The sequence below is a fragment of the Harpia harpyja genome, chromosome 22 (assembly GCF_026419915.1).
Source record: "Harpia harpyja isolate bHarHar1 chromosome 22, bHarHar1 primary haplotype, whole genome shotgun sequence".
In the NCBI taxonomy this organism is placed as follows: Eukaryota; Metazoa; Chordata; class Aves; order Accipitriformes; family Accipitridae; genus Harpia; species Harpia harpyja.
In genome coordinates this window covers 13623740-13650495 of record NC_068961.1, presented here as the reverse complement: position 1 = coordinate 13650495, position 26756 = coordinate 13623740, and the positions used below count along the sequence as shown (strand labels likewise).

Here is a 26756-nt window from a genome sequence, read left to right as displayed (position 1 = left end):
AAGAGGTTTTATTGCTTATGATTTTAACAAATACAGACTCTTCACACAAGTCTCTGGTTATGTCACCTCTACTTCTGACAGCGGTCTTGTGTTTACTTTAAATCTAGATTAAGTTATTGCATGGAAAATGCATTAATAAACTCAAAGAACATAATGAACTTACAGGATGAGAGTCTGCCAGATCACGGAAAGTTCCTTTTTTGCCCATTAGCTTCCTGTAGACAACCATGGGAAAATGTACATCCAGTATACAGTTATTGTAAATAGCCAGACCCAGTACTATGCCAATCAGTGTAAACTGACCCTCAGTTTCAAAAGAGGATGGATTAAACCAAAACAGTTTTGTAGATTCATCATATGTGAACATCCCTGTAAAAAAATGATGTTGAACAATTATGGTTACATTTCAATAAAAATGACATGTAAAACATACCATTATAAATCCATTTGCATTATAATGCCTCTAAAGAGTGTTTAACTTAACATTACACTGAATTTAATGGCAAAGAGAAGCTACTTACCTTAGGGTAACTGGAGCTGCTCAAAATACTGTTACCCACATTACCACTAAAAGTATGCAGGAGACCTGTGATACAACATCCTGCAATGCCACTGAAGCTGTACGTACACAACCTTTCATCCCCTTCCGTTACTGAGGAAGCAGCAGCACATTGTCAACATAGATTGTATCTTTGATAAATACAACAGTGCAAGAAAAGGACACCATCAAAAAACATGTGGTGAAATAATCCTGAAGAACTCCAATTACTATAAAGTGATAGCCTTTCCTCGAAGGCTTTTCTGGGCCAGTTCCAGCAAAGGAACAGGACTAGATGCAGCCCTATTATTAAATTGGAAGCTATGACGATGGAACTGGGATTAACTATCACATATGATCTTAGATGCTCAACATTTTTTTTTTTTTCCTTTTAAAGGTACTCGATAAGGTCCACTGTTGCTGCACCTATCACATACATTCTAACTTGAGGGGAAAATGTAACATGGGACTGTTGCTTCACAGGAGGGGTTGCAATTTTAACAGCTTGTCACTGTTGAAAGGGACAGGTTTTGCTTTGTTCCCCTATGCCTTCGTCTGATTCAGCTCACTATTTCAGGTGACCAATTTCCTGCCAAGTTCACAAGCTGAGTACCTTCAGAGAAGGTTTCAACAAACAGCTGAACTGGCACATGCCAGAAGCTGGAGAGAGCAGATAGGACTGTACAGACAAGAGAAGGGCAAAGAGTCCCTTACCCTTTTGGCTGTAGCAAGCCACTAGATTAGCTTTTGTTTATGAAACCAGAGTTTGTGTACAGGTTATAAACTATTTAAGTAAGTCCCACAGTTAAAATCCATTGCTTGCCTGACTAGATACTGAAGCAAGATAAATGCAAACCCCATAGACTTAAGGGGAGGGAGAGACCACCCTGGATAAGTATAGTCCCAGTGACCTGTTGCTTGTACAGCTAAGTGTCATGATTTCCAGGCATGGAAACAACATTTTAAAACATTTTAATCTTTTCAGAGCAGTAGATAAGCTGCATATTAAAAGCAGCATGTCCTTGCAGGTATAAAGACAGAAGCATCAAAGACTGGTGCAGGGAGCAAGGGAAGAGAGTAAGACGGAAATGTGACTGTTAAAACACAAATACAGAACTCTGGCTTCAATATATCAAATTACTCCTAAGTTCTTAGCTAACTACAATCAAATTTGACATTACTGCCACACTTTGGATCTGTACCCCTTCTAGATGAAATCATTAGAAGAACTGAGACTATCAGATTTTTTTAAGCTGGAGGAAGGGGAGGAAATAACTCAAAACCTCACCATAGTCCTACACTGTTTTTTTTGCAGAAGCTCTTCCTCTTTGGTTTGTTTACTAATTCTAGAAGCTAATCACAAAGCAAAGCGAGGAGAAAGGTGAGAGAACAAACAAAGGAACCCTGCAACCCTACACTACTGATTTATATCTAAACACATAATGGTAGCTTTCACTAACTACACACAGTTATTCCTTTTCATCACTCCTCCTTAGGAGGACGACTGATGATGACATAGTGAGCCTCAATGGGTCAAGTACTCTCATAATCACCAAGAAATCTGGAGAGCTTCAGAGAGAAGCAGCAGCAGAAGATATAGAAAGGCACTGCATAAACATAGAACAGCCCAGGTTGGAAGGGACCTTCAAAAATCATTTGATCCAACCTTTCGTGGGAAAAATCTGATAAATTAGTAAATTATTAGAACACATACCAATATCTGGATTGAAGATTTCTTCCACAACCAGTTGAAAAAATTCTTTGGAAACACCTCCTTCATCTACCCCTTGCTCTCCTTCAAATTCAACATACAATTGCTTCTTCAAGTCTGCAGGATTTTCCATGGCAATCATCTCTAGCTATTGAGTGAATAGATAGAAGTATTTCATTAGTAAATCCGTTTACTAGAAGAGTCAATTGAGTATCAAATAATGAAATCAAAACTACCCTCCAAACCTAAGAGATCAAGTATAAATCACAACAGTAAAATATCAGAAACCAATAGCAGTGCTAAATCACTCTAAGCACGTATTAGAATTTGGGGATTAGCACAGCAAGAAACTTACCACAGATCTGCTCTGTTAGCCAACTAAGTCTGTTAGCGTTCTCCATTTCTATTCTTTTAAGCACTTACTTCAAATAAGTTAGCATTGTGTTGCACAAAATTCACAGAAAACAGTATGAAAACAAGATGTATTACTGGGATAATTAAATTCATCTGACAATGAAAAGAGACTGCAATCTGATCTACATGTTTGACAATGAATGGTTTTGTGAACAGATTACACAGATATGTTTTCAGAACTTTCATGTGATAATTTACAGTGGAAGACAGAAGACAAGCCTTTGACTAGTAGCTGCATCTCGCAAACAAAGAGCTGGGGGAAAAAAACCACAGAAATAAAAAGACACTAATATTACAGTCAAATCAATCCCCTTTCCTCCTGACCCTAATGAAGAAGTCTCAGAAATCTCTTGCTCTTATTTCTTCAGTGCCTTTAAACAGATTTACTGCATTGCTTCCATGAAAGTGAAAATTCAGTTAAGGTCAAACAGAAGTTGTAACATTTCATAGGAAAGGGTTGCATGTCTATATAAAGGCCATTACAGGTCTTTCACTTTCTTCCAACAAAAATGTATCCTTTCAGTAAATCATAAGTTATGCAGGAATATTTTGCAGCTGATAAGAAACATACTGCTTAAAAGCGTAAACATATTGGTTAAACCTGTGCAGCATGATTACATTAAACATACCTACATGGCAAAGAAAACTCAACAGCAGTAAAGTAAGGCACAGATGGACCTGTACATTCCTCTACCAAACCATATTACTGGTGAGATTTGCCTCTAATCCAGGCTAGCGCACACTGTACTTACCAGCAGGTGTCCTTAACGTGCCGAACCTTTTTATTTCACTACCCTACCTTACCCCCCCAAACGCCAACACATTCTTTACATCCCAGAATTTTACTACACAAGTGCAAAGGAAAACAGAACAGAACAAAGAGGATAAAGGCAGCAATAATGACACCATCAACCCATAAAGTGACACCACCAGTAAGATACATTTTCTCCCGGTAACTGCTGAGTTAGCCAGCCAGCCACGTTTCAAGCAGCACAGCGGGGCTAGTTGGGTGAGAGAGCTAAGGTGGTTAGCGTAACAGGTTTGAAGACTTTGAAGCTCCTCATGCGAAACCAGCATGTGAAGACTTGCACTAACTGGTATTGAAAAACAGTATCGGGAATAGAGAGAGTGTAACTCCATAGCTTATAAAGCTCAGTTAAAAAAATGGAGGCAAGCCACGTAGACCCCAATAATGAGAGCGAGTCAGATTAGCTGATTGAGGTACATATTAAATTACAAGATTATCCAGAAAACTTAGTTATGTACTACCTAAAGCATTTGGTATTCTATTGCATATCATTTGCAATGAACTATTTTTGCCCCAAGGAGACCAAATAACATTTATTCTTTGAAATTCACTCTATTTTATCAACAATACTTCTGCAGCAAAAAACATGTTGCAGTTCCCCCCCATTGGTATTCTCATCACATGCTTTCCATAATAGTGTAGTTTTGCATCTTGCTTTTCATGTATATCTTAAAATTATGCATCTTACAGACGTGTAAAAAATTTTTGTTCCTGAATAGGAGGACAATGGCACCTAAGCCATGTTCCAAATACCACTGAGACTTTTTAAAAACAGAGAAGTAGCATTTATTTTAAGACCGTAAATACAGGTTATACATTCCAGCTAGACAGACAGAAGTTCTCCTATTTGAATCCCTTCCACTTGCAACTGGCAGTAACAATGCTTTGTTTTTTTCTCTCCAGTCATGACTTTGTTGGCTTTGTAGTATTTACTACCAGCAATTTACTATTTTGCAAGTTTTATGAATTTTGATGAGTTCTAAGAAAGCAAGTATTGCCTCTGCATTTCTTTTGGGACTGCAACCCTTTGTCATTGTGTAAAGGCTCTCGTGTCACAGAAATACACTAAGGAGAGTGCTCATATTTATACATATAAAGCAATTTAAAAAATTATTTCAAAATTATTTTTTTGGCTGAGAACTATGCTGCAATGAGTGATGTAAACAAAAAGCAGTATTAAAAAAGGGGAAGGAAACACTCTTAGTTGAGCAATGCTGTCTGGGCAGACTGGAACAGTGCTATTGTAGTTTAACCCCAGCCAGCAACTAAGCACCATGCAGCTGCTCGCTCACTCCTCCCCACTTCTAGTGGGATGGGGAAGAGAATCAGAAAAAATTGGGTTGTGATAAGAATACTTTAAGAACTAAATTAAAATATAACAACAACAATAATAAAATATACTACTACTACTACTAACAATAATAATATTAATAATGATGAAAAGGAATATAACAAAAACAGAAATAAACCCCAAGAAAAAGATAAGCCATGCATAATGCAATTGCTCACCACTTACTGACCGATGCCTGAGCAGCAATTTGCCCCTCCGGCCAACTCCCCCCAAGTTTATCTACTGAGCATGATGTGGTATGGTATGGAATATCCCTTTGGCTACTTCAGGTCAGCTGTCCTGGCCATGCTCCCTCCCAGCCTCTTGTGCACCTGCTTGCTGGCAGAGCACGGGAAACTGAAATATCCTTAGTTTATGATAAGCATTACTTAGCAACAACTAAAACATCAGTGTGTTATCAATGTTATTCTCACACTAAATCCAAACCACAGCACTGTACCAGCTACTAGGAAGAAAATTAAACTCTATCGCAGCTGAAACCAGGACAGGTATGCTGCATGTCTGCGAGGCAATCATACAAAGGATTACCAAAAAGCCAGCATTTTGAGTCAAAGCCTAATGTTCCTTGAAGTAGATTCTGTAACCAGGACAATGTTGCTAAGCGGCTCAACTGAAGGTTGCGGATTTAGCTGCTCCTTTGAACATCCATGTCTCAACACTGATGCTTCACAAGAAAACTGGAACTCAGTGGAAAACACAGCATTAGTCATGATGGTAGAGGCACTGAATTTTAGCAGAACTGCAGCAGTGTTTCTATAGCAAGGAAGTATGAACTTCAGTTTAAAGTTGTTTGTTTTTATAAATAATCAGACCTGCCATGTGAACACAGATGCTGCTGGATAAACCCAATCTATGTGTGTGTGAATTCCCAAAGTTTTAGAAGCTAACATGTTTTCTGTCACAATGCTTTGACTGGCCAAGCAGATGAAGTCATCATTACATTTTTCACGGACTTCCCAAATAGAATGTGTGTAGCATGTCTGAAGCAGCATCATCAAAAACAAAGTATGAATTGAGAAGCTGAAAGCTGAGACATGACGTTATAAAGAATACCTGCATTTTGTTGGCTGAAACACGATATTGTGGCACAGCGTAAGAGACTGTATGATTTACTTTGCTTACAGAACAACATTGTGCTTTCCTGAAAGACAGGAATCTTCCATTGGATGACAGAAATATGACAACATTTAAAAGCTTAACATAACACCAGAGTTTGGCTAACTTCTTAAAATTGATAGGAACTGAACTAATCTCTATTAATTTAAAAATGATCAAAACCCCCCTCAAGTTCTAGCAATGTAACATAGAAGTTCTCTTTCAGGCAGTGGCAGGAATACTTTCCACACTAGAAGGCAAAAATGACATGAACACAACTAATTCAAGTTTGAAAGTACCAGTGACAGGTCATAACATGTCGGTCACTACGTTTTTCTGCAAAGTGGCATGTGAAGTAATACTTAAAGTGACTAAGAAGCATCCTCTCAAGCTGTACTTATGGTTCATGCATACACTTGCCAGTGGAGCTTGCATACATGAACAGTCACACGTATTCTGCATGCAACCAAGGCATACTATTGCCAAGATTTTCCACTGAACACACATAAACATTGATTTAGTCTAAAAGAACCTCAAAGCTCCTGAAGTACTTTGTTGCTAATATACTATGAGGGAATCTGCCTACTGGCTTCAGTTGTCACATAAGAGTTTTTGCTCATCAATATATTCAGCAGTCATTTACAAGCGAGGCTTGCTGCCTACAAGCCATCTACATTCAATGTGAAATTTGTCAAAGTGAGTTTCTAATTTGCGAGCAAGTACCAGCCAGACTCTGCTGAAGGAACCCACCACATTTTCACTTGCAGAACTTATGTGTCATAACTCACACCTTTTAAATTACTGTTACCTGAGAATAAATCCACCTAAAATCGGGGCGGGGGAGCAGAATAAACTTGGAAGGGGATGAAAAATAACTGTTGGGGGGATGAAAAGGCAGAAGAGGGGATTTAAGGATAAACTTCTTTTCATTACTATCACATCCACATAACATGAGTCAGCAGGAGTACAGCTAACCTCTTAAACTTGTTAGACCCAAAAAAGCATGTTAACCACTTTCAAGAACTGCAGACTGAAATACCAACTCCCAGATGGAAGGGTTCCTTAATAAAAGTGGGGACTAGCACTTTACTAATTCCAGTATTCCCCCCCCGGTGACTTTTCAGACTAACATACATACAAATAAGCATACAATAAGTATATAATACAAAGAAAGCATGTTTCATTAAAATCCATTTCAATTAAAAAAAAAAAAAAGAAAAATAGCTTTGATTCAAGTTTCATACATGTGAAGAAATTGAACAATGAATCCGTAAATAAAATTTTTGCTTAGATGTATGTGTTCAAACAACTTTAAACAAATTATTGCTTCAAAGGTATTTAAAAGGTATTGCTTCAAATTCTCAATAAAAGAAAAAACCCTACAGTAATAATAATAATAATAATAAAAATCACTTACCAGTGCTCATATTTGTTTTAATGAAGTCCAAAAAGTGAGAAGATGTACATACTGAATTCTAAAAGTTTAAATATTAAGTATTGGTAAGAGAAAAAACAGCTTGGTGATAACTTCATTAGCTCGACTAATTAGCAAAGAAAGAGCGGTACTTAGTCCATTTGCAAGAAGTTATGAAGGCTGATCAATATATTTGCTTGAAAAATATCCAACATCAATAAGGAAAATATGAATAAGATCATCTCAACCTCATTTTAATCAATATTTCTGAAAATGCTTTTATCAGGAAGTTAGAGTTATTCCATATGTAGTCAAAAAAGTCTGCACTGATTATTCTGTAAAGACACAGGTCTAGTGACACAAGTATGTAATTACTTACAACTCAAACAAGCCTGTAAGTATTCAAACTCCAGAAGTAAAAAATGCAATTCAAGGGTAAAAATAACGGTAATTATAATTACTTACCTGTCATTTAAGCATGTTTGGAAACGTTTTGCCACTGAACAGATCTAAGAATACGCTTTTACTAGTGAAGACTATCTTGGCAAGATCTTTCTGATAGTTTTCAGTGAGACCTTTCCAAAGTTCAATACTGCACCCAAAACTGCAACCATCGCTGACGTAAACTCATACAATGCAGCTTTCACTTAGGTTTGATGCTGTCAGTGCTGCTACAGAAGCACAGAGTACCCCATCTTTGACTATAATCAAAGATAGAGCAAGTTACTTTAAGGATTAGGACATAAGACTGAAGATTCTCCAGACCTATTTTACACCAATTAGGAAGTGGAAACCAATTGTGAAAATTACTAAAATCACTTCTCAACCTGTTACAGAAGTACCTGTAACAACAGCATACAATTCTTAAACACATCAGGCACTCGCTGAAGAAACTGCAAGACGACAGTGTGGAACAGTATTTTCCCTGCAATGCTTTTCCAGCTACCAGTAGACTTGCAGCTTACAGACTTTCTGAGGTTTGTGTGTGGGTCACATCAAAATGCCTGTAACGCCTATTACCTTTTGATGGATCTTTCTTTTATGAAGAGCTACAAGTTCTGGGCAAAGACATCCATAATTTTAAGGTACACAGTGTACCTTAAAAATGAGGAAAAAATATGTCATTTTGCTTATGTTAAGCCTGCTTCCTGATAATATGACTGGGTGCTACCAATTGAAAAACCAGTATTTCCCATTCAACTTCTCCATGCCATCTTTTATGTCCTCTCCATCACCTTTTTTACCATTAAGAGGGCTTTACAATCTCTCTGAAGAGACTCTGAACTCTGAATGTATTTCTATTGCATCCTTTTTGATACTAAAATGAGAAGAAACAAATGAAACATAGGCACACCATAGTAAACAGAGACATTGTATTCCATTTGCTCCTTTCTGACCTCCTAACACTTCCTCAGGAATATTTAATATCTCTTCCTTGAGCACTGATACTTCATATTATCAGTCAAAACATACCAATAGTTAAAAGGTGACTTCTGTATCCATTACATATATCAACACAATTTTCTCTAAGTCCACATGTTCTCAACAGCTACATTGTTGCATCTGTTTGAAATGGCACATACTCCCTTCCTCCAGCTAGGATGGTGAGTCTTCACTCATCTCCATTTTTCTGAATATAATCTATTTTCCACTTTCGAGAAATGCCTGGACTGCACTTGGTCTTGTTGACTAACACTACAGTTCAGCTCAGACTACTTGAATTTAGAACAATTTTATCTTTTCCCTTTATATTCTGTCCCAGAATAAACAGTTTAAAATTCTTACTCTCCTTGGGCCTTTGACAGAGTCAGATAACCATAATTTAGCATGTTCTGACAGCTTAAAATAACAGCCATAAGAGGATCCATGGCAACTGCCCAGGCATGGTACTCGTAGACTGCTAGGCTGTGCAAGGGCTGCTGTAAGCCCATCACAATTTAAATTAGTATGTTTGAGCTTAATCTGATTTAAATTATCGAAATTTCCAACAGACCAAGAGTGTGCATGGTGGTGACTGCTGTGGCCCTGCTGCAATATAGCAGCTGCACCAACTTGATGTTGCCCATGAGCTTTCTAAGCACCACCAAACATTTTTTTGTCCTCAAAGATTTCAACTTCCTTCCACAACAAGGACTATGTGGAAGAAGGCCTTTTCTCATATTTACAGATTTTCCTTGTCATTATCAGCATGAGGAAGGAGGTCTGCTTCCTCTCTGTTGGAACTGACATTAAAATTAACATCTCCCTAAACCAAGGTCTTATTCTCTTTTAGCCCATCCTCACCTAAAGAGATAGTACTGTCCCTCCCTTTTTCCCAGTATTTATGTATCCCAAAGCTGAACAGTCAAGGAAATAAACTCCATTACATGAATGTGAGAAAACATAACTGGATACAACCCCAAATCTGATAGGTAGTGAAATTACAAAGAGTATTCTTAAATTAGAAAACTGGTACACAGTAGGCTTTAATCTTAAAACAGTGTATTTCTCATTTGCCTAATATAAAATTGGGTTTACAGACAGAAGCCATTTCTGCATTGCAATTTTATTTTTCCTATTGGTACTGGAGACAAAGGTTTCCCCTGAGAAGTCATAATATCAGCAATTCCCCTGAAGCAGCTAACCCACCTGGAAATCCATAGGTACACAGAAAAATCAAGGTAGGAGTTCATTTAGGGCTCTCACAATTGACCTTCAGTAGCAGTTAGTGTCATCAAATTTAACTAGAAGTAACAGCTGGGTTGAGAGGCAAACCCAGGTACTTTTCTCCAGAGTCTCTCCAAATACTTGTCTGGCTCTTCAGCAACAAGCTTTAAAAAGCCAGGGTTAAATTAAAAATTTTGTAGACTTTATTGTGTTTTAGTAACAGAACACAGAAAAACGAGCTTCTGAAAAATAACAGCTTTAAGCAAAAAATAAAGGGAGGAAGAGTCCTAAAATTAAAGGACATATTTATGGAAAAAAGTTTACTGTGAAACACTCTTTATAGTTTGTATCCTGTATAATTCCCATGTTCCAAAACTGTGTGAACAAATGGCTTTAAGTTTTACTTTGAGAAGCCAGCATATTCAGAAACAGGTTGCTCTCACAGTTCTTGGGTACTAACAGGTCTGTCTTCTCCTTTCTCAGTCATATCAGTATTTGCACCAAATTGCAACAACACGTAGAGAAGTGAGAAGTTCTACTTATTATGCAGGCACTCCACCACTTTATATCTAGAAGTTCAGAAGTCCACAAGAAGAGTACACAACTGAAAGGTTTTAATTCCAACTTCCATCTGAAAAACCCTACTATCAGAAGATGATCCAAGACAGTCCAGAGGACAAAGAAAAAGAAACAGAAGTTGGTCACTCTCACCATTAAGAGCTGTAACAGTGCAGAATCTGTTAATGGGGAATAAGAACTATTTGACACTTTAAAACATTTAAGTCTGCAACCACTCTGAGTAGAAGTGGTTCTGCTGAAAATACAAATCTTCAGCAGCACGCTCAGAATTCAAACTTAATATGGTAAAGCTATTTGAGTTTCTTCTAGAGGAAATCTAGTACATAAAACACTGCACTCACACACAGTCCTTTTCAGTTAGTCAAAGCCCACATAGTTTGCTCTAGTCAGAACCAACAAACCTAAGTTCCATGTTGCTGCATGACTTACCCGGACCAGCGCATCATCTATGATGTGATCACGTCTCACTTTAAGTCGCAAATACGGGTTGAGCTGCTGTCCTTGAACTAAGCTGTAGAGCACAGTTATGCGTCTTTCACTGTACATTCGGATTCTATTGTCATAATACAATCCCAGGTTCTTGGTAACAGCATTCAATATGAAGGGACAGGTCATAAAAGAGAATTTATTTTCTGTTTCTACTTTGAAGAAAGTGTAATCTTTATCCATTTCTAGAACATCATTCAGTGGTTCATTAATAAATTCTTCAAAAGGGATAAGTGGTTTTCTGCAATCTATAGTTTTAACACCAAGTTCAGTTTCCAGTGGGTCCACTCGAGGACCTTTTTTATTTCTTCTTTCCTCACCCAACAACTCTTGAAGAGTTAGTTCACTTGATTCTGGGATGGGTTCTTCATCTTCCTCTTCATTATGATCTGTATCCACATCCCCTCCTACTACATTTGCATAGTAAACCATTTTCAAGCACTTTGAAGCAGCAACAACAGCATCATCATCATTCACTAGGTTACGACTATTGAACTCATTGCTTATGACTTTGTAAGTAATAAGCTGCTGAAATGTTTCCATCATTCTCCGAATTTGGTCTGCTCTGTACTTAGACCACAATCTGATCAGTTTTGCTTGAGCTGCAAGGGGTAGTTTGCTCATTGCTTTGCAAAACAATGGTAGAGCCATTTCCAGATATTCTGGGCTATGAAGATTGCCATTCTCCATAACGATAATAAACAAATTCAGATAGTTAGGATCCCGAGAGTACACATTATGGTAAGTCAAGTCACATTCCACATTAGGTGACAAGTACACAAGTGCATTTAAAAAGGCAGTTTCTATTTTTTCATTAGAAAGTAACCTATCGTAGACCCGCCTGACTGCTTCAATATCTACAGACACTTCATCCGGGCCTAGTTTTTGGAGGTTATTATCTCCTTGTGTGTTATCACCTATTCTTGACGATGAAGATGACGATGCGCCTGAATCTTCTTCCATAGCAGCAGCCGAACAGGCAGCCTTTTCCTTTTCATCTTCATCTTTGTCTTCATCCTTTCCTTGAAGAGACTTGAGCTCCTCCTTGGTGTGCTGCTTGGCTTTTCGGAAACTCTGTACCAATGCTTCAGCACTAGAAAATACTCTCCCAATCACCCGGATTAAAGGGGAATAATCCTCCTTCTCTCGACATAGTTCAAGAATTTCATATATCTTGTCTTCTGTTAGAAAAGTCACATCTATAAAAAGATAAAGTATTAATTTTAGTAAGATAAAAATTAAAAAGAAAAAATATTTCTGATTTGCTCTACTCAAGAAATCTGTGTATCGCATCATTAACACTGGAAAAAACAGTGTCAGTGTTGGGTAAACTCAAGACAGATACTTTGTATTTCATTAGCATGAAGAATCATGATTTTATTACTATGATTTTGTAAAATATTTTATTCATGAATGCGGATCAGAGAACACGCTCAATGGTAAAACTGTTTTGCAGCCAATTAACTACATTTGGTAGTCAACAGTATTGTATCATCTAAACAAACTAAACCAATCAGTAAGATGTTTAAAATTTAAAAGACAGAATGAGTGAGATTGTGTGACAATACAGTCTTCTGGTAAATCTGCACAGTAAGTCTTTAAACTATACACAAACTAAACTGAATCAATGTCATTTTTCAACCACAGCACATGCACATATGTGCACACTCTTTCTCCCTTAAAAACAGATCTTGAAGAAGATTCAATAATTTGTTTTGTTGTACATCAACGGGAATATAAGATTTCTTATTTCTATTTTTAATGCTTTCTGCAACTGTTTTTATACGAAACTGATGCCTGAAAATCCAGAAAAACCACAATACATGCTCAGAAATTTATACTGCCTTCTAAACTGCACACACAGATGGGCATATGGGTTATTTCTTTGTACATTAGGCCTGAGATAAACAACTTCTATTCAGATTAACACGCTGGTTTACACACATCATCTGCATGGGCTCCAAATACCTGTCTGTTCCCCCTCCCCTCCAAACCCCTGATACAAGTCATTTGGTGGTCCATTTGTTATTTGAAATCTTTCTTTCTCTTTAGGAAAGAGGAGAAAACATTATTTATAGCTTTCTATGCTACTTCTCAAACAGAACCCACAGATGCTTTCACATCAGGTGATGATTTAGAGTAGGATTACCACATGATCAGACCCTGAAAAGATGTTCTAGTTTAAGCAGATTCTTCTGAACTGACACATAATTTAGAACTAAAACTGAATCTGTTTAATAGCATCTCTAGAGATCTAAAAAACACACATCACAGCACTGTATTCACCAACCATGCTAGAACTACCTCTGCATAAAGAAGGAAGTGTATCATTTTAATAAAGACAGATATATGTTAAAGTATTTTGAAATGTGATTGCCTACACTAACATTGATTCCAAGCAGTCATTAAATTAAAAATACAAACTGAATGATGCAAAGACAGACAACGTATTGATTTTCAGAGCCCCAAGCCATTCTTAGAGCACATATAACACAGCAAAGATTAAGTTTATGTCATGCAACTGAGATTGACTTTCAACCAATCTGAAGACAGTGAAGAAGCTTCAAAACTAAAATCTGTCCTGGTAAAAAACCAATAGCACTGAAAATATTACGAAAGGTTTCAAGCTTAGTGCAACGTCTATTTTTATCTGCTGCAGTGCATGCTCAAGAAGCAAACTTGCCTAAAAGAAATTTAACTGCTGATACAGATGCTGTTCCGTGCCATAGCTCCTCAAAATGAGGACCATAGCCTCAAGCATAAAGTTTATGAGCAAAAGTTGACAATTTAACACTATTATACGTTTCAGATTTCCATACTTACAACAGGAGTTCCCCAGTCATTCTTTTAAAGGTTTTAATATTTAAGGAACTAACCAGGTGCTATTTCCACTTAAAATATTTAGTATTACCATCAGCAGTTTCACAACAGTTTGAAGTCATATCCTGTGACCAAACTCTGAGCTGCCATAAGGGTCTGCCCCATTTTTACTTTACAGCAGTGAGAACAGCTGGAGAAAAACAATCGTAAGTGAAACTTTCTTCTAACTCAAGTCAATTTTAGCAGACTTGTGTCTGAATGGGAGCTTTTACATGCCTTCTCGACCCTTACCCTTTGTATTGCAACTAAGCGATCCCACAAAGTATCTCCTCTCAGACCTTCTTCTCAGTAATACTCCATGACAAATCTGTACATGAAGTCAGCTTTAGCAGTGATCCTTGACTGTGAAAAAGACTGCATGTGATCTATATATTGCCAACAACACACTCCCTAATTAGCAAATTTATTAATCATCTTTCCATTATCTCTTATGGAAGCATTGTTATGATTGTGTGCTCACTGCCTGTCTGCTGACCTTCTCTGTTCCCAATTTAATGTTTTGGTGACCAAACTTGAAAATAGCTTCCCACGTAATTATAACGCTGATTTTGAAATGGCGTTCTCTATATATGACTACATTTGTAACCCATGCTTTTTATATATTTGCAATTTCTCTTATTTCCTTCCTCTTTTTGGACTGCCATCTAAGATATTACTAAGATGCTGACAATGGCCTCCAGATACATTTTTTCCCCAAAGGTAATAGTCTTAGGGCTTAGCACTACAGAAAAGTAATGTAAATAATTCTTTCTGAAAGGCATTTCTTTCAATTGACTTAGAACTTTCAATCCTATGTCAAGCATAAAAGCAAGCTGCAAATCCTTTTCCTTGGCTTTCTTAAACTTAACTGCAGTTTTCCCAGTACCTGTTACTGCAGATAGACCTTAAAAAATTTCAGACTGCCAGATTTCTTAGACATCATCCAATTCCAAAGGTAACTAAGAGTCTCAGATGGGCTTTAAGAACACATTAATGCTCTCTGTCCATATAGCTACAAAGACAGGTCAATACTTGTGATGCTGCAACAGATGAAGTCTGAGTCATTGCTTTAGGCAACAGACTGTCTCTGGAGATAGGTTGAGAAGACTCTTAGATACCTATCTTGGGGAGAGAGGGCAGTAGGGTCAGAGAGAGGGAGGAAAATTCTGTACGTGCACACCTCCATTAAAAATACACAAACCCAAAAGACAAATCACAAAACAGACATAATGTGCCTCTTGCCCGTCTAACACTACACTGGCTCCCCTTTCCCCTCCCTACTGTTTGCCTCTCTGCTTACTCAGATCATAAATAATTTGGGGACAAATTTATCCTTGCATCAGATAAAGAACAAACTGATGTAGGTATTGACTGGAGCATCTTAGGTCCCTTGTAACACAGTACTATCTTTATTGCTGATTCTGTAGGGCTTTTTAATTCTTTGCTGTAAACAGTTTCACCTTCTTCAGCTAAAATGAATGAATCTGAACTTCTGTGTTTATACCACTTATTGCAACAATACTTAAAAAAAGCCTGCTCAAAGGTTAATGGCTTTAATTTCATTTAGCTTGTGATTTCTGTTTGCACCACAGGTTTTGGCAACAACTAAATTATTCTTGTAGTATGTATTTACTATTCTAGAGAGTTTGAAAAGCTAAATAGAAGTTAGAAAAGACATAGAATGGCATTTCATTCTCTTACACTGGCTTAGAAATCACTTTGCTTAAACTTTTTTTTGCTTGGTAGATGTATTGCCTATCACCCACTGTATCATTTTCTTGTTCATGTGTTAAGTTTTGTAACATAGAATCTGGAACTAGTTAAAGTATAACTTTTATAACTCATTAACTAAAGAAGAGTTACAAAACTAGCAAAACTAAAGCAGTCATACAACAGCACTTAAAAAAACCTCTCCATATTTGCAAAACCAGTAATCCCAGAAAGCAACAAATGCACATGGATTTTAACAGAGATGTGGTAAAGATCCAGATTTGGAATCAAGGGTTCAGCATTAATCCAGCCATTTTTCAGAATCCATAGTAAAATATTTGATTTCCCAATATTGTATTTTACTTAAGAAGTCAGCAGAACACCACCACAGTGAATTCTGTAGGCTTATAGTCATGCATATTAAATGTGTTTTATTTTAGGAAAATTCTAAAATAACATCTTACCTTTAAAGTCATCTCTTGGGCCTTGCATTTCCTTCTTGTTCATTTTTCTGTCAGTGCAGGAATTGTTATGGGCACCTTTGGAATTGTTTTCTAGGTAAGCTGAGCTCGTTCCTTTCTTGGAGGGATGAGGATCACAGAGTTTTGCATTAATCTTATAAAGCTCGAGGGCCTTAATGGCTGCTGCATTGTTATCCATACGGAGAAAAGTTGGACAGGAAGCACAAAATTCATTCGTGCAGGCTTCATTTCCACAGCCCTCAGTTAACTGGTGGTAGTAGCGCTCTATTAGATGCTTTGCAGCTGCTCGCTTCCTGTAGCAAACATTCAAACAGTAAGTACAAGGATTAGTAGAGCTTTCACATACAAAGCTCATTCAAAAGCATCAGCAAGGCAGAGATTAGTCAGGCACTGAAACACAAGATTTCTGTGTCAGAGAGGACACATCAGGAGATTTTTTTAAATGCAGGATTCTCACCTTGACAAATGCAAATATCTTTAACACACAATTTAATTTGTGGGTCCTATGTAAGTGAAAGGTAAATCCTATTTATGCACAGTTTTCAGCTTTACATTCTAGTGTTACAGTGGACACAATCTTGTTCAGTTCTGAACAATCTCAATTGTCACTGAAAAAGAGCAATTTAGATGCAAAGCAAGGCTGCAAGTGAAACAGAACTGGATCTCATACAGGTGATTGAGTCTGATGTATAGTACTGAGGTATGGTTGCCACTGACAGAGGGAAGAAGCATGAAATACAAATGATCCAGGCATTTATTTAGTAATACTATCAATACTACACCAATAGGATACAAACCATTTAAAAATCTAAACTGTTTTTTTTAACAAGATTCCAGATGAGTAAGTTATCTGATATTTAGTCTATTTAAATCTCTAGGAAAAATATTCCTTGGTTAATTAAACTGATAACAAAACCACGATTACAGATCAGCTCAAGGCTGAATATATCTCTCCTCAGCTTAATAAGGCATATGGTTCTCTAAAAACTGTCTGCCAAATCCTCCCCTTTCTCCTGCAATTATACATGCCAAGTATGTATTTTGAAGAATCACAACTGTATCACCTACACAAGTCAATGTGCTCAGTACTATATATACACACACAAGAAAATTTAACTGGCCAATTAACAAGGTCACAAACTTTTACAGAAACATGCAAATGGTAAAGAAATCACACAAAAGCTGCAGGTAATTGGGACAGAAGCAGCAGCATGCAGCACCAACACCATATTTGATCACATTTTAGAAAGAAACCCCCAAACCTTCACTTCATTTAAGAAAATGAGTTATTAATGAAAAATATCAACTATGAAACATTTCAAACATTTTGATTAGGTGTAACATGCAGGCTTTTTACCTAACTTTAGTGATACAGTACTATAAAGATTAGTACTGGGAAGCAAGATTTTCTTCAGAAATTGTCGTATTAACTTAAAGTTGCCTTTTTTGATGTTGATGCATGCACAGATTCTGTGTAGAACAAGTACTTGAGAACTGAAGTGCTAGACCCACTGGTACTACTCAGCACTTGCTGCACCTAGCTGTTAATACTGGCTGGTTAAGTATCAGTTTCAATGCAGCTGCTTCAGAAGGGAAAATGTCCTGAAGTTCTGAAAGTAACTATTGAAGTGTACATTATTCAGCAATAACACCTTTTTCACCCTTCAAGATCTCATGCTCCTAGACAAGAAAATATTTCTTACAAAGAAAACCATTACCTCAATGTCTACCTGACCTTCCAAATGCCCCAGTGTGTTCCAAGACAAAAAAAATTGAAGAGAAAGGTTTCCCTGGCACCTCAAGACAGAGGTGGAAGACCATAAAAAAAAAAAAAAAGCAGCACCAGCAACACCATCAAAACCACTACTGTATAAACAGGGAATAGCTGTATTCTGATCCAAGGTAAGAGTTCTAGCCTCTCCAATTTTTATACGCAGACTTCGGAAAACCTGCCTCTCTCCGTGTATGTATAAAAATGTAAGGGTTTTTTTGATCTTGTCTTTCATACTTCAGCTTTAGCATAGAGGCTTTAAAAAACCAACAGTGTTTTAATACAGCTTAGACCAGTACATGATTTCAGACATCTATTTTCTGAATGCCGAGATTTCAATGCTTTGATCATTCTTGACTTTCGATCACTGCAGACCTTAAGATTTAATGTGTGAAATATTGTCATTTGTAAGCAGGTAAGTATATCATGTGAAAGCCTTTCTTTGTTAATATTGAATTTTTACACCTGAGCTATGGCCACCTGTCTCACCAACATGCTCCTTATTTACTCCTCTTGCAGGCTGTCCTATGCACTGCCTTGATGCCTTCATGAAAGCTCTTTCCAACTCAAGTTGAAACTTACTGTTCTTTTATTCTTCCTCCCTCTCTCTCACTGACCATGTTTTCCACAGTGCATACAAAATGGTGGTTATTTCATATACATGTTATTATTTTAACTTTATCCTTCCTCATTGCATTTTCCTTCCATTTTATTTCTCCATTGCAGTCTACATGTAGATCACATTTTTTTGCCACAGTTTTCTCACCTATGTAATACACCTATGAATGTTATATGGATTATTTCTCACATCTGTTCTAAGTGCATATATAATTAGGGGTATGTGTGTATTTATTTATTTACCTAAAGCAGCTGGAGTTGTTATTCAGATTAAATATATTGTGAAAAGCTGACCAATTTCCTAAGACTGAAATTATTTTTTCAAACTGGAGAAATTGTTAGTCTTAGAGGCATGCATGCTTTCCTAGCTTATGTAACATCTAGTTTGAATAAAGTTATTTCAATGTATAAACACTGATATATTAACAACACATTTTATCATATTAAACAACACTCCACTTTAATTAGGTCATATCTGAGATGCCAGGAGACAAAGCTAAGCTTAGACTTGTCTCTAACAGTTAACTTCCGAGGGACTCAAGATTTTTTGCCTTCCAACATTTAACTACCAATTCTCAAACTGTGCCATGCCTACAGTAATGCTGTTTGTACAAACATTTTCCTTTTGACTCATGGCCACTGACTCAACTTCTGTGAAATTCTATTAGAGACAGAAGGTCTGACTGAAAGTTAGATTTTTTTTTTTCTTTTTTATTAAAATCAACTATGGAAGCAAACAATACAATGTACAACAGTACTAGAACACAACAGTATTAGAATTCCCCCCCACACCTTTCCCCAGCAGCTATTCCGCAGACTTTTGATATGGCCTCAGATAAATCATTTAAGTAAATAAAAAAGGTGGAGACCTAAAGTGAGGATACAGACCTAAGAAGGTAGAACAGAATTTACCAAGCCTTCCACAAGAGCTACCCTTACTGAGGTCCATCCATGAAAGCACTTACAGAGAATGCAGTTCTGAGTAAGCCAATGTGTGATTTTACAGAACAGTAAGATATTCTATACCATATTCACATTGGGGTACTTGAAGAATTATTGTCACTGTCCAGTGCCAACAGCCCACATTTCCTATATTATTCAGAAAAAAATGTAGCATACCTTCTATATTGTCCAGAGGTGAAAACTTGATCAATTTCTTCCCTTGCTCATTTACTATGCAGAAAACTTCAAGTTCTTACCCTGAGGCATTAAAACTGGTTCATCAAGTGAGGTAACACAAAACCCCTCTCTATTCTTAGCTCAGGCTATATAAAGGGAGCTGCAGTCCTCACTGTAAGTTCCTATACAGGGATCTAGTGAATAGTAACTGGTCCCTTATGAACTCAATGACTAGTTTACATTAGCACACAGACACCTTCTAGTGTAGCTAAGGCTGCAGTGACGAACTTGCATAAGTGTTTGCAAAGACTCACACTGTTGTTGCACATCCAAGTACGAAACTGCACTGGTGTGGTTGCAGTTGTAAACATTTCACAGACATCACAGGCATATCCTTATGCCTTAAGGATAACTTCCCACACAGTGGGCCTTGTATAACCTCCTCAAGCAAGACACACTACTTCAGTGAGGAGGAGAAGCACCTAAAATAGATGTCATCTTCCTTCCCCAAAGTCCAACAATTTCACAAGCACATTTTTCCTTTTAAAAAGGAATTAGTATTCACTGACTTACTTCTGAAGTACTTAAAGAGAAAAGAATGCTTTTAGGCTTTCTAGTTGTTCTTTAACTAATAAAAAGCCAGATAATAAGTACTTTGCATTTGTAATTTAAATGCTGCCAAAACTGTGGAGTATCACTAGAAATGTGCACCACTGAGCCTGTCTTTCTAGAAACTTAGGCAAAGGTGCACTAGGCTGCATTTTGGGTCGTAAAGTAATTTTTGAATGTCTAAAACCTATACAAAGAGATCGAGTGTGCTCATTCAAAAGTTCCTATGTAACAGCAGCCAATTTGCATTTCTCAAATATCTTAAGCTAAATACAGAGAAATGCTACATAAAGGAAACTGTTGTGACAGAAAAAAATCATAAGTTTAAACATTTAAGGAATTTTAGAAAAATTTGAAGCATATAATTCCTTAAAGTTCACCTACAAAGCAAAGAATTTGCATCCAAGTTTCAAAATTTGCCTGAAGTTAAAAATATCTGCATAAATGCATTATTTTTGCTTTAAGTTTACCTAAATTTTAGAAACATGCATGAAGGTCTCATACTTGTCTGGAAATATCAGTATGAAATGACTTATTTCTGAATGCTTTCTGCTTGGGACACAACTTTTATATTATTTCTACGCAGAAGTCACAAAAATTGGCTATCTTAGAGCAATGTGAAAGTGGAAATTTACAATGGCCTGTTTTAACAAGACTATTAGGAATTCCGAAGTGCCAAAATGTTCATAAGCTGTCTTCTTTCTTAACTCAAAAAACCCAACAAAAATCTTAATGTGCAGGGAAACTAGAGGAAAATTTATGTTTGTGTTTTGGATAGTAAAAACACAGGGAACAGTTTTTTTAGTACTAATAGCAAAACAACTTTCAGTATATGCCTTAACAGACAGGAGCATAAAGATCCTTATACACCTGCAACAATTATACTAGGCCTTGGAAATAAGATGACCAGCAGATCAAAAACTGATAAAAAAAGTGTGTGGGTTATAGATGGACATATTTGTGAAGTTAAATACTGCCTTCTTAGAGGTTCAGTTTCAAACCTCATATGTTGGATTCCTGCTTCTGTCTAGTTAGAGTAAGAACAGCAGTGCTAGAGAAGACAAGCTTCCAGTAAAAGCACTGCCCACACAGACCCTTTTGAAGTAGCCTGCACACCGAACTGCCAAACACTCTACCCAGAGCTGCAGCTGAGCCCTCTGTTCCAGCAGTGTTGTAACACCTTTTGCCCGCCTCAGCCACTGGCACCCCAGCCATGTGCACGGAGCTCGCATTTTCCAAACCTCATTCTTTCCAGTGTGGTGGGGCCCAATAGCTGGGGTGCAGACCGTGAACCCCCTTGGACCATCCTGGCTTCACCCAAGGGACCTCCCTCCCCACCACATATTCTAGATCCACTGTGTCTCTGGGAACAGCATGTGCTGGCAAAGTCAGGCACGGCTCTTCCTCAGGAAGGGCAAACCTGAGAACAGAAGAGTTGTCCTGGCTTTATGGAGCAACGCAGAACAACAGCTAGAGAGAGAGGGTCAAGAACACAGTCAGCATGTATCTCTTAATCTTGCCTCACAGACAAATTATCTTCCTACAGTCCTGTTAGAAAAGCACCCTTCATTAATGCCCTTTCCTCTTCAGGTTATTAGCTCCAGGACTCTACAGAGACAACGTCATTCCACAGACCAACTGGTTTCATACCCTGCTTCCTATCTGTCCTTCTTAAAAAAGCATTCACTGCCCTGTCACCTGTGTGACCCCTCCAACATTCAATTAGCCATAAAATTGAGAGATGAATAATGCATCAATTATACCCTGGCTTTTCAACCCAAGCAATTTCAGCAAAAATCCCCAATCGTGCCCCCCCCCCGCCCCCTGACAGGTTTGAAGCCATTAAATAACTGATTATGTGGAAAGAGTTATTAGGCAATTATTGTAAGCAATCAACATATGTAAATGGTAATGACTGTAGGCATACTTGACTGTTTTACATACTATGCTCACATTTACAGAACCAGTGCCTTTTGAAAAGGCAGGGAGCAAAACAGCCTTCATAAAAAAGCCCATAAATTTATTTAACTACGAAGAAAAAAGTAACTTGAATTACTGACAGAATAAACTCATTACTAAGTTTAGGACTGATTATAAACTTACAACATCTTATTCTCTTTGAACAGATTTGTTATTCTTAATATTTTAAAGAAAATATACAATTATTATCAGCTGTTAAACTTCAAAAGAATAATCACGTCTAACCACACAAAACATTTCAACAGTTCTCCAAATTTTATTTTAAATTATCGAGTAAAGAGTCCTAAACTCTAATACTCTGTACTGGCTGTGAGGCCACAAAAAGACAAACTTTGTCTTTATTGGAAAGAAATTAAATGATAGTAACTTCACATACTTGCAGGAATCCTTCAGTCTTTTACATTCAGAACAAAACAAATAATGAATATTTTATCAAATATTAAGCAAAATACATATTCTTTAGTCCCTCCATGTTGTTTTCCCCTTGGTTAAAGAAGTCCTGGCACTCAAGCAAGTACAATTAAACTTTATGTTGTACTCTACTGAACAAGTTTAAATTTGTCAAGTATGAAATTTATACATTGTATTCTGATCAGCAGACCAATCAAAGAAAGAAGACTAGTATTAGCACTGCAGTGAGATATCAAAAGACATAGACAGTAACTTGGAGACGCTGATTCCGATTGTCTACTTCTGGACCACTGGAGTGTTTCAGTAGAAAGCATGATGCAAGAGACAAATTACTTCAGACAAAAATACTGATATAAGAAGGGGACTGACCATTGCAACATGTAAGACCGATCTGCAGAGAACAGACCTAAATGCTGAACAACTAGTACTCTCCTTGTACAACTTGAAGAAAAGAGGCCAAGTACTGGAAAGGGACTGTTTTCAAGTTATTAAAAACTCCAGAACACTTTTTAAAGTTAGGTTTCCATGGTAGCATTCTTTTACTACACCTTCATTCTGCATGACTCTGTCCAAGGATGACCACGATCACGCAGAAACTAAGTGCAAGTAACGTGGATCATAAGACTTAAACACATGAGTTTCCAGTTTAAGAACAGTCTAGCATTTGTGGATTAGACAGCTCCAGAGAGAAATATCTTCTCTTTAAGCTTTCTTTTTAACTGGTAAATTTACAGAATCCTCCAAGCTCCATGGGAACCAAGGTCTACAAAATATTTGCTTCAGTTATATTTTCTACTGTGAAATCTGGAATTCCTTTTCTTTCAAATCATTATAAAATTTGGTCAACTTTTCTTACTGCACTTTTGCTCTTGGAAGCAAAGGTAAAACAGACACTTAATAGTAACTTAAGTAGTTGCTAAATTTAAGGAAGTAGTAATTCTTGAGTCAATGCAGTCTTATTAACTGATGACGTTTCCTCAAGGGAATCGCCATCTGGCTAAATGATGCATTGCAAGAGGCTCTGAGAAGAAATTTTTTAATTCATCCTGGACAGATCACAGTGTAACAAGGCTGTGCAGGCTTGCAGGTGTACATAAAGATACTTCTTACATCTTTTCTTTCCAAGAATGGCAATAAAACAAGCAGCGAATGCCACAAAAATACCTGTATGTGGCAAGGTTTGATATAAAGGCCATGATCAGCAGGTCCCATGGTTATGTTATGCAAACCCGTCTCTGTTTTAGGCTATGAGGAAAGTAATTTAAGGCACTCTGTCTAGGAAGCACTAGGATAGCATCTGCAAGTATGTATCAGGAAACACTAATACTTATACAGTTACTGTATATATTTGCAATGGTTGTAATTTGTTTTTCTGGCATATTTTGAGGCTGCTGCAGAATTTTTATCGAATCTACTCCAATGTGAGATGACTATACATCAGCTAGAACTGCAACAACACCTTAAATGGCGGGGTGTTCAGCAACTTTAAAAAGAGAGATAAGTTTCAAAATTGCCAAGCATCCCATCCTCAAAAACAGAAAGAAGGAAAGATGGCACAGAAAGCCATAATATCAAAATACCCAAACATTTGCCTTGATACGTGACAACATACAATACACAGAGTGAAAATACATGAACTGATAAGTCAAGTTATTGTTAAAGTAAACAATTAAAAATTATGTAATTTAATACTAAAGAGGGTTTAAGAAAGTTATACTAATTGAAGCTGAAAATTAATGTAGACCTGTGACAGGAACAGATAGGAGAAATTGCTGATCTTAGAAATTCAAAGACTTGAATGAATGCTAAGGAAAAAAGACTCCTGAGCTAGCATGAAGATGTTCATCACGCACAGAGCCAGAATTTGAAAACCTTGGGATAAGCAAGACTTATCCATGGAAGAATTTCCTGCATAAGAGTCTGAAAGAGTCAGTAGATTTATTTATTTATTTATTTTAATTCACACATGTGTAACATGTGACTATGCTTTTGGTATAAAGCTTTGCAATGCAAAACACAGAAACAAATAAAGCAATTATATCAGCCAACCAGAGCAACAACAACTTAACCATTCATTGTGCAAACAACAAAACACTTGTGTAAGTCCCTGCATTTGCTAATGAATTATAGGCATGTAAATAACATAGTAACTCTTTTAACTACACAGTAGGCTTGCAGGTCACTGTATTACCCCGCCTGCCATTCCACCTTATGTGGCAAGAGCAACTATGCAGCAGGATTACACAAATTCTCTGTAACAGGTGATGTACACATCACATTGTGATACAGTTTTAAAAAATCTAGTTTTGCAAGTGCACCATGCATTAATACTGTATAACTACTACTCAAACAAATATGTAAATCCCTACAGCTTGACTGGCTTACATCTATTTTAGACAGATACCCAACATCTATACTATCAGGGCAGCTCTGATCACCATTCTGCACCAAAAAAAAAAAAAAAAAAAATTCAGCTTTCACACAGAAAAGCTTGCTACTGTAGATTGGTACTGTAGATTATTTTTTCAGGTTCAGTTTTAAAGAGCATAAAACACACACACAAAAAGAATTGTCGAACTGCTAGAAGGAAAAAGAGTTGTACTGCCTTTTCCTTCTGCTTTATCATAGGTCCTTATAGACTTTGTTTCTCACCAGTCAAGATGCTTGTTTCTGACATATCTTTCCTTACAACATGTAAAAAGCAGTAGTCCAACTGACAATATCCAGAGTGGACTACAGCCAGTCTACAGCCTGATTTCCCCTGTTTGGCTAGGCCAGGGAAACAAAAGAACACAACTCAACTTGCTGCAGGAATCATAAACCACAATGCAGCAGGGGCTGCTACTGGAGCAGAAGATAGTACGGCAGTGTTTTTGCCCTGCAACCTCTGTCTCTAACACGTGTCCACATAGCGACAGCCACTCACCTCTCAGGTCTGGATCCCTGCAACCTGTACTCCTAAGAAAGCAGCTAGACAGCACCTCTATAACAGATGGCATGAGAGAGGGAAAAAGCAAATTCGTCACCCCAGGAGAAATGCTCCTCCTACTGCAAGAAAAGACTTCACTGCAGTGAATTACTAAAAACACAGGGGAAAAGCATTCCTTGTTTCCTTCTCATCACTTTTAAGGTTGGGTATGCAGTCCAATGTGGAGGGGCTCACCTCAGCTTTGCTCCTCCCCAAGTTGGACAGCTACAGCAGAGAAGTCCTTGAGCAATTCACACTATGTCACTAGCCGGCAAAACATCCTGAAACTGGCATTCAGACCACAGTGCGTAAAATGCCGAACCACTTGGGGGGAGGGTGTGGAGGAGACAGTTTAAGGTCATAGAAGTAATTTGTGGCAGAAAAGAAATAAACCCAGATCTCTTGAAGCCTCATACAGTACCCTAACCACTGGGCTATGGTCCTGCTATTATTTTGGAACTTGTGTTGTAGGCCAGAAAAGCAGAGTTTGTGGTTTCCCTATTTGAGTTCCATGACAGGACATTTGAATAGCTAGAAAAGAATCTTTGTTTGCTAATTCACAGAAGAATAAAGCCTCAAATAACTTTTTTCCTCTTTTAAAATGGTCCTCTCATTCCTGCAACCCTTTTGAATTTGAAATTGAAATGAACATTTCAGCCTATCACAATCTTGCTTCTAGGCTAATGAAGACAGACCAAAACAAGGTTCAGAACTGCGAGCAAGATGCTACATGAATACTGTTTAGTGAAAGAAAGCTAGTTTTCTGTTTCTAGAAGTAACTAGTATATAAATTTGCCAAATTAAGTCAGACCTTTTTTTTCTTCTTCTTAGTTCAGCAATCCATCTGCCACAACAGATATTAGCAGGTATTGTGTCTTAGTACTGAAGTGTCTTCAAACCCATGCAAGATGTTAGTGAACAGCAGGTGGAAATTATACCCCTACTGTCAAGTCTGAATATAGGCCTGAAGATTTCTGACACTGTATTATGCTACCATCTACTGGTTCCCGTTAAATTAAACCTCTGAACTTTCCCTTCAACCCATTCACCCTCCAAAAAAAAAAAAAAAAAAAAAAAAATCACAGTTTGTACAGAGGCTTAAAATTATTTTTCCATAGCAAAATACTAACTTTTTCTAAGGTAATTCCAGTTTTACACAGCTTTTTTTTTTTTTTTTTTTTTAAGCA

The 26756-nt window shown here is 37.3% G+C and overlaps 1 protein-coding gene across 10 annotated transcripts in view; it reads right to left on the bottom strand.

Moving 5' to 3' along the window:
• Positions 1-26756, bottom strand: part of UBE3A (ubiquitin protein ligase E3A) — a 55048-nt gene that overhangs the window by 6276 nt on the left and 22016 nt on the right. For all 10 annotated transcript variants that reach the window (XM_052773912.1, XM_052773914.1, XM_052773917.1 and 7 more), the window contains 4 exons: positions 16076-16386; positions 10986-12241; positions 2253-2397; positions 164-369 (listed from right to left, as the gene is read on the bottom strand). In XM_052773912.1, the coding sequence (XP_052629872.1) occupies positions 164-369; positions 2253-2397; positions 10986-12241; positions 16076-16386 (1918 nt within the window). The remainder of the gene's footprint in view (positions 1-163; positions 370-2252; positions 2398-10985; positions 12242-16075; positions 16387-26756) is intronic.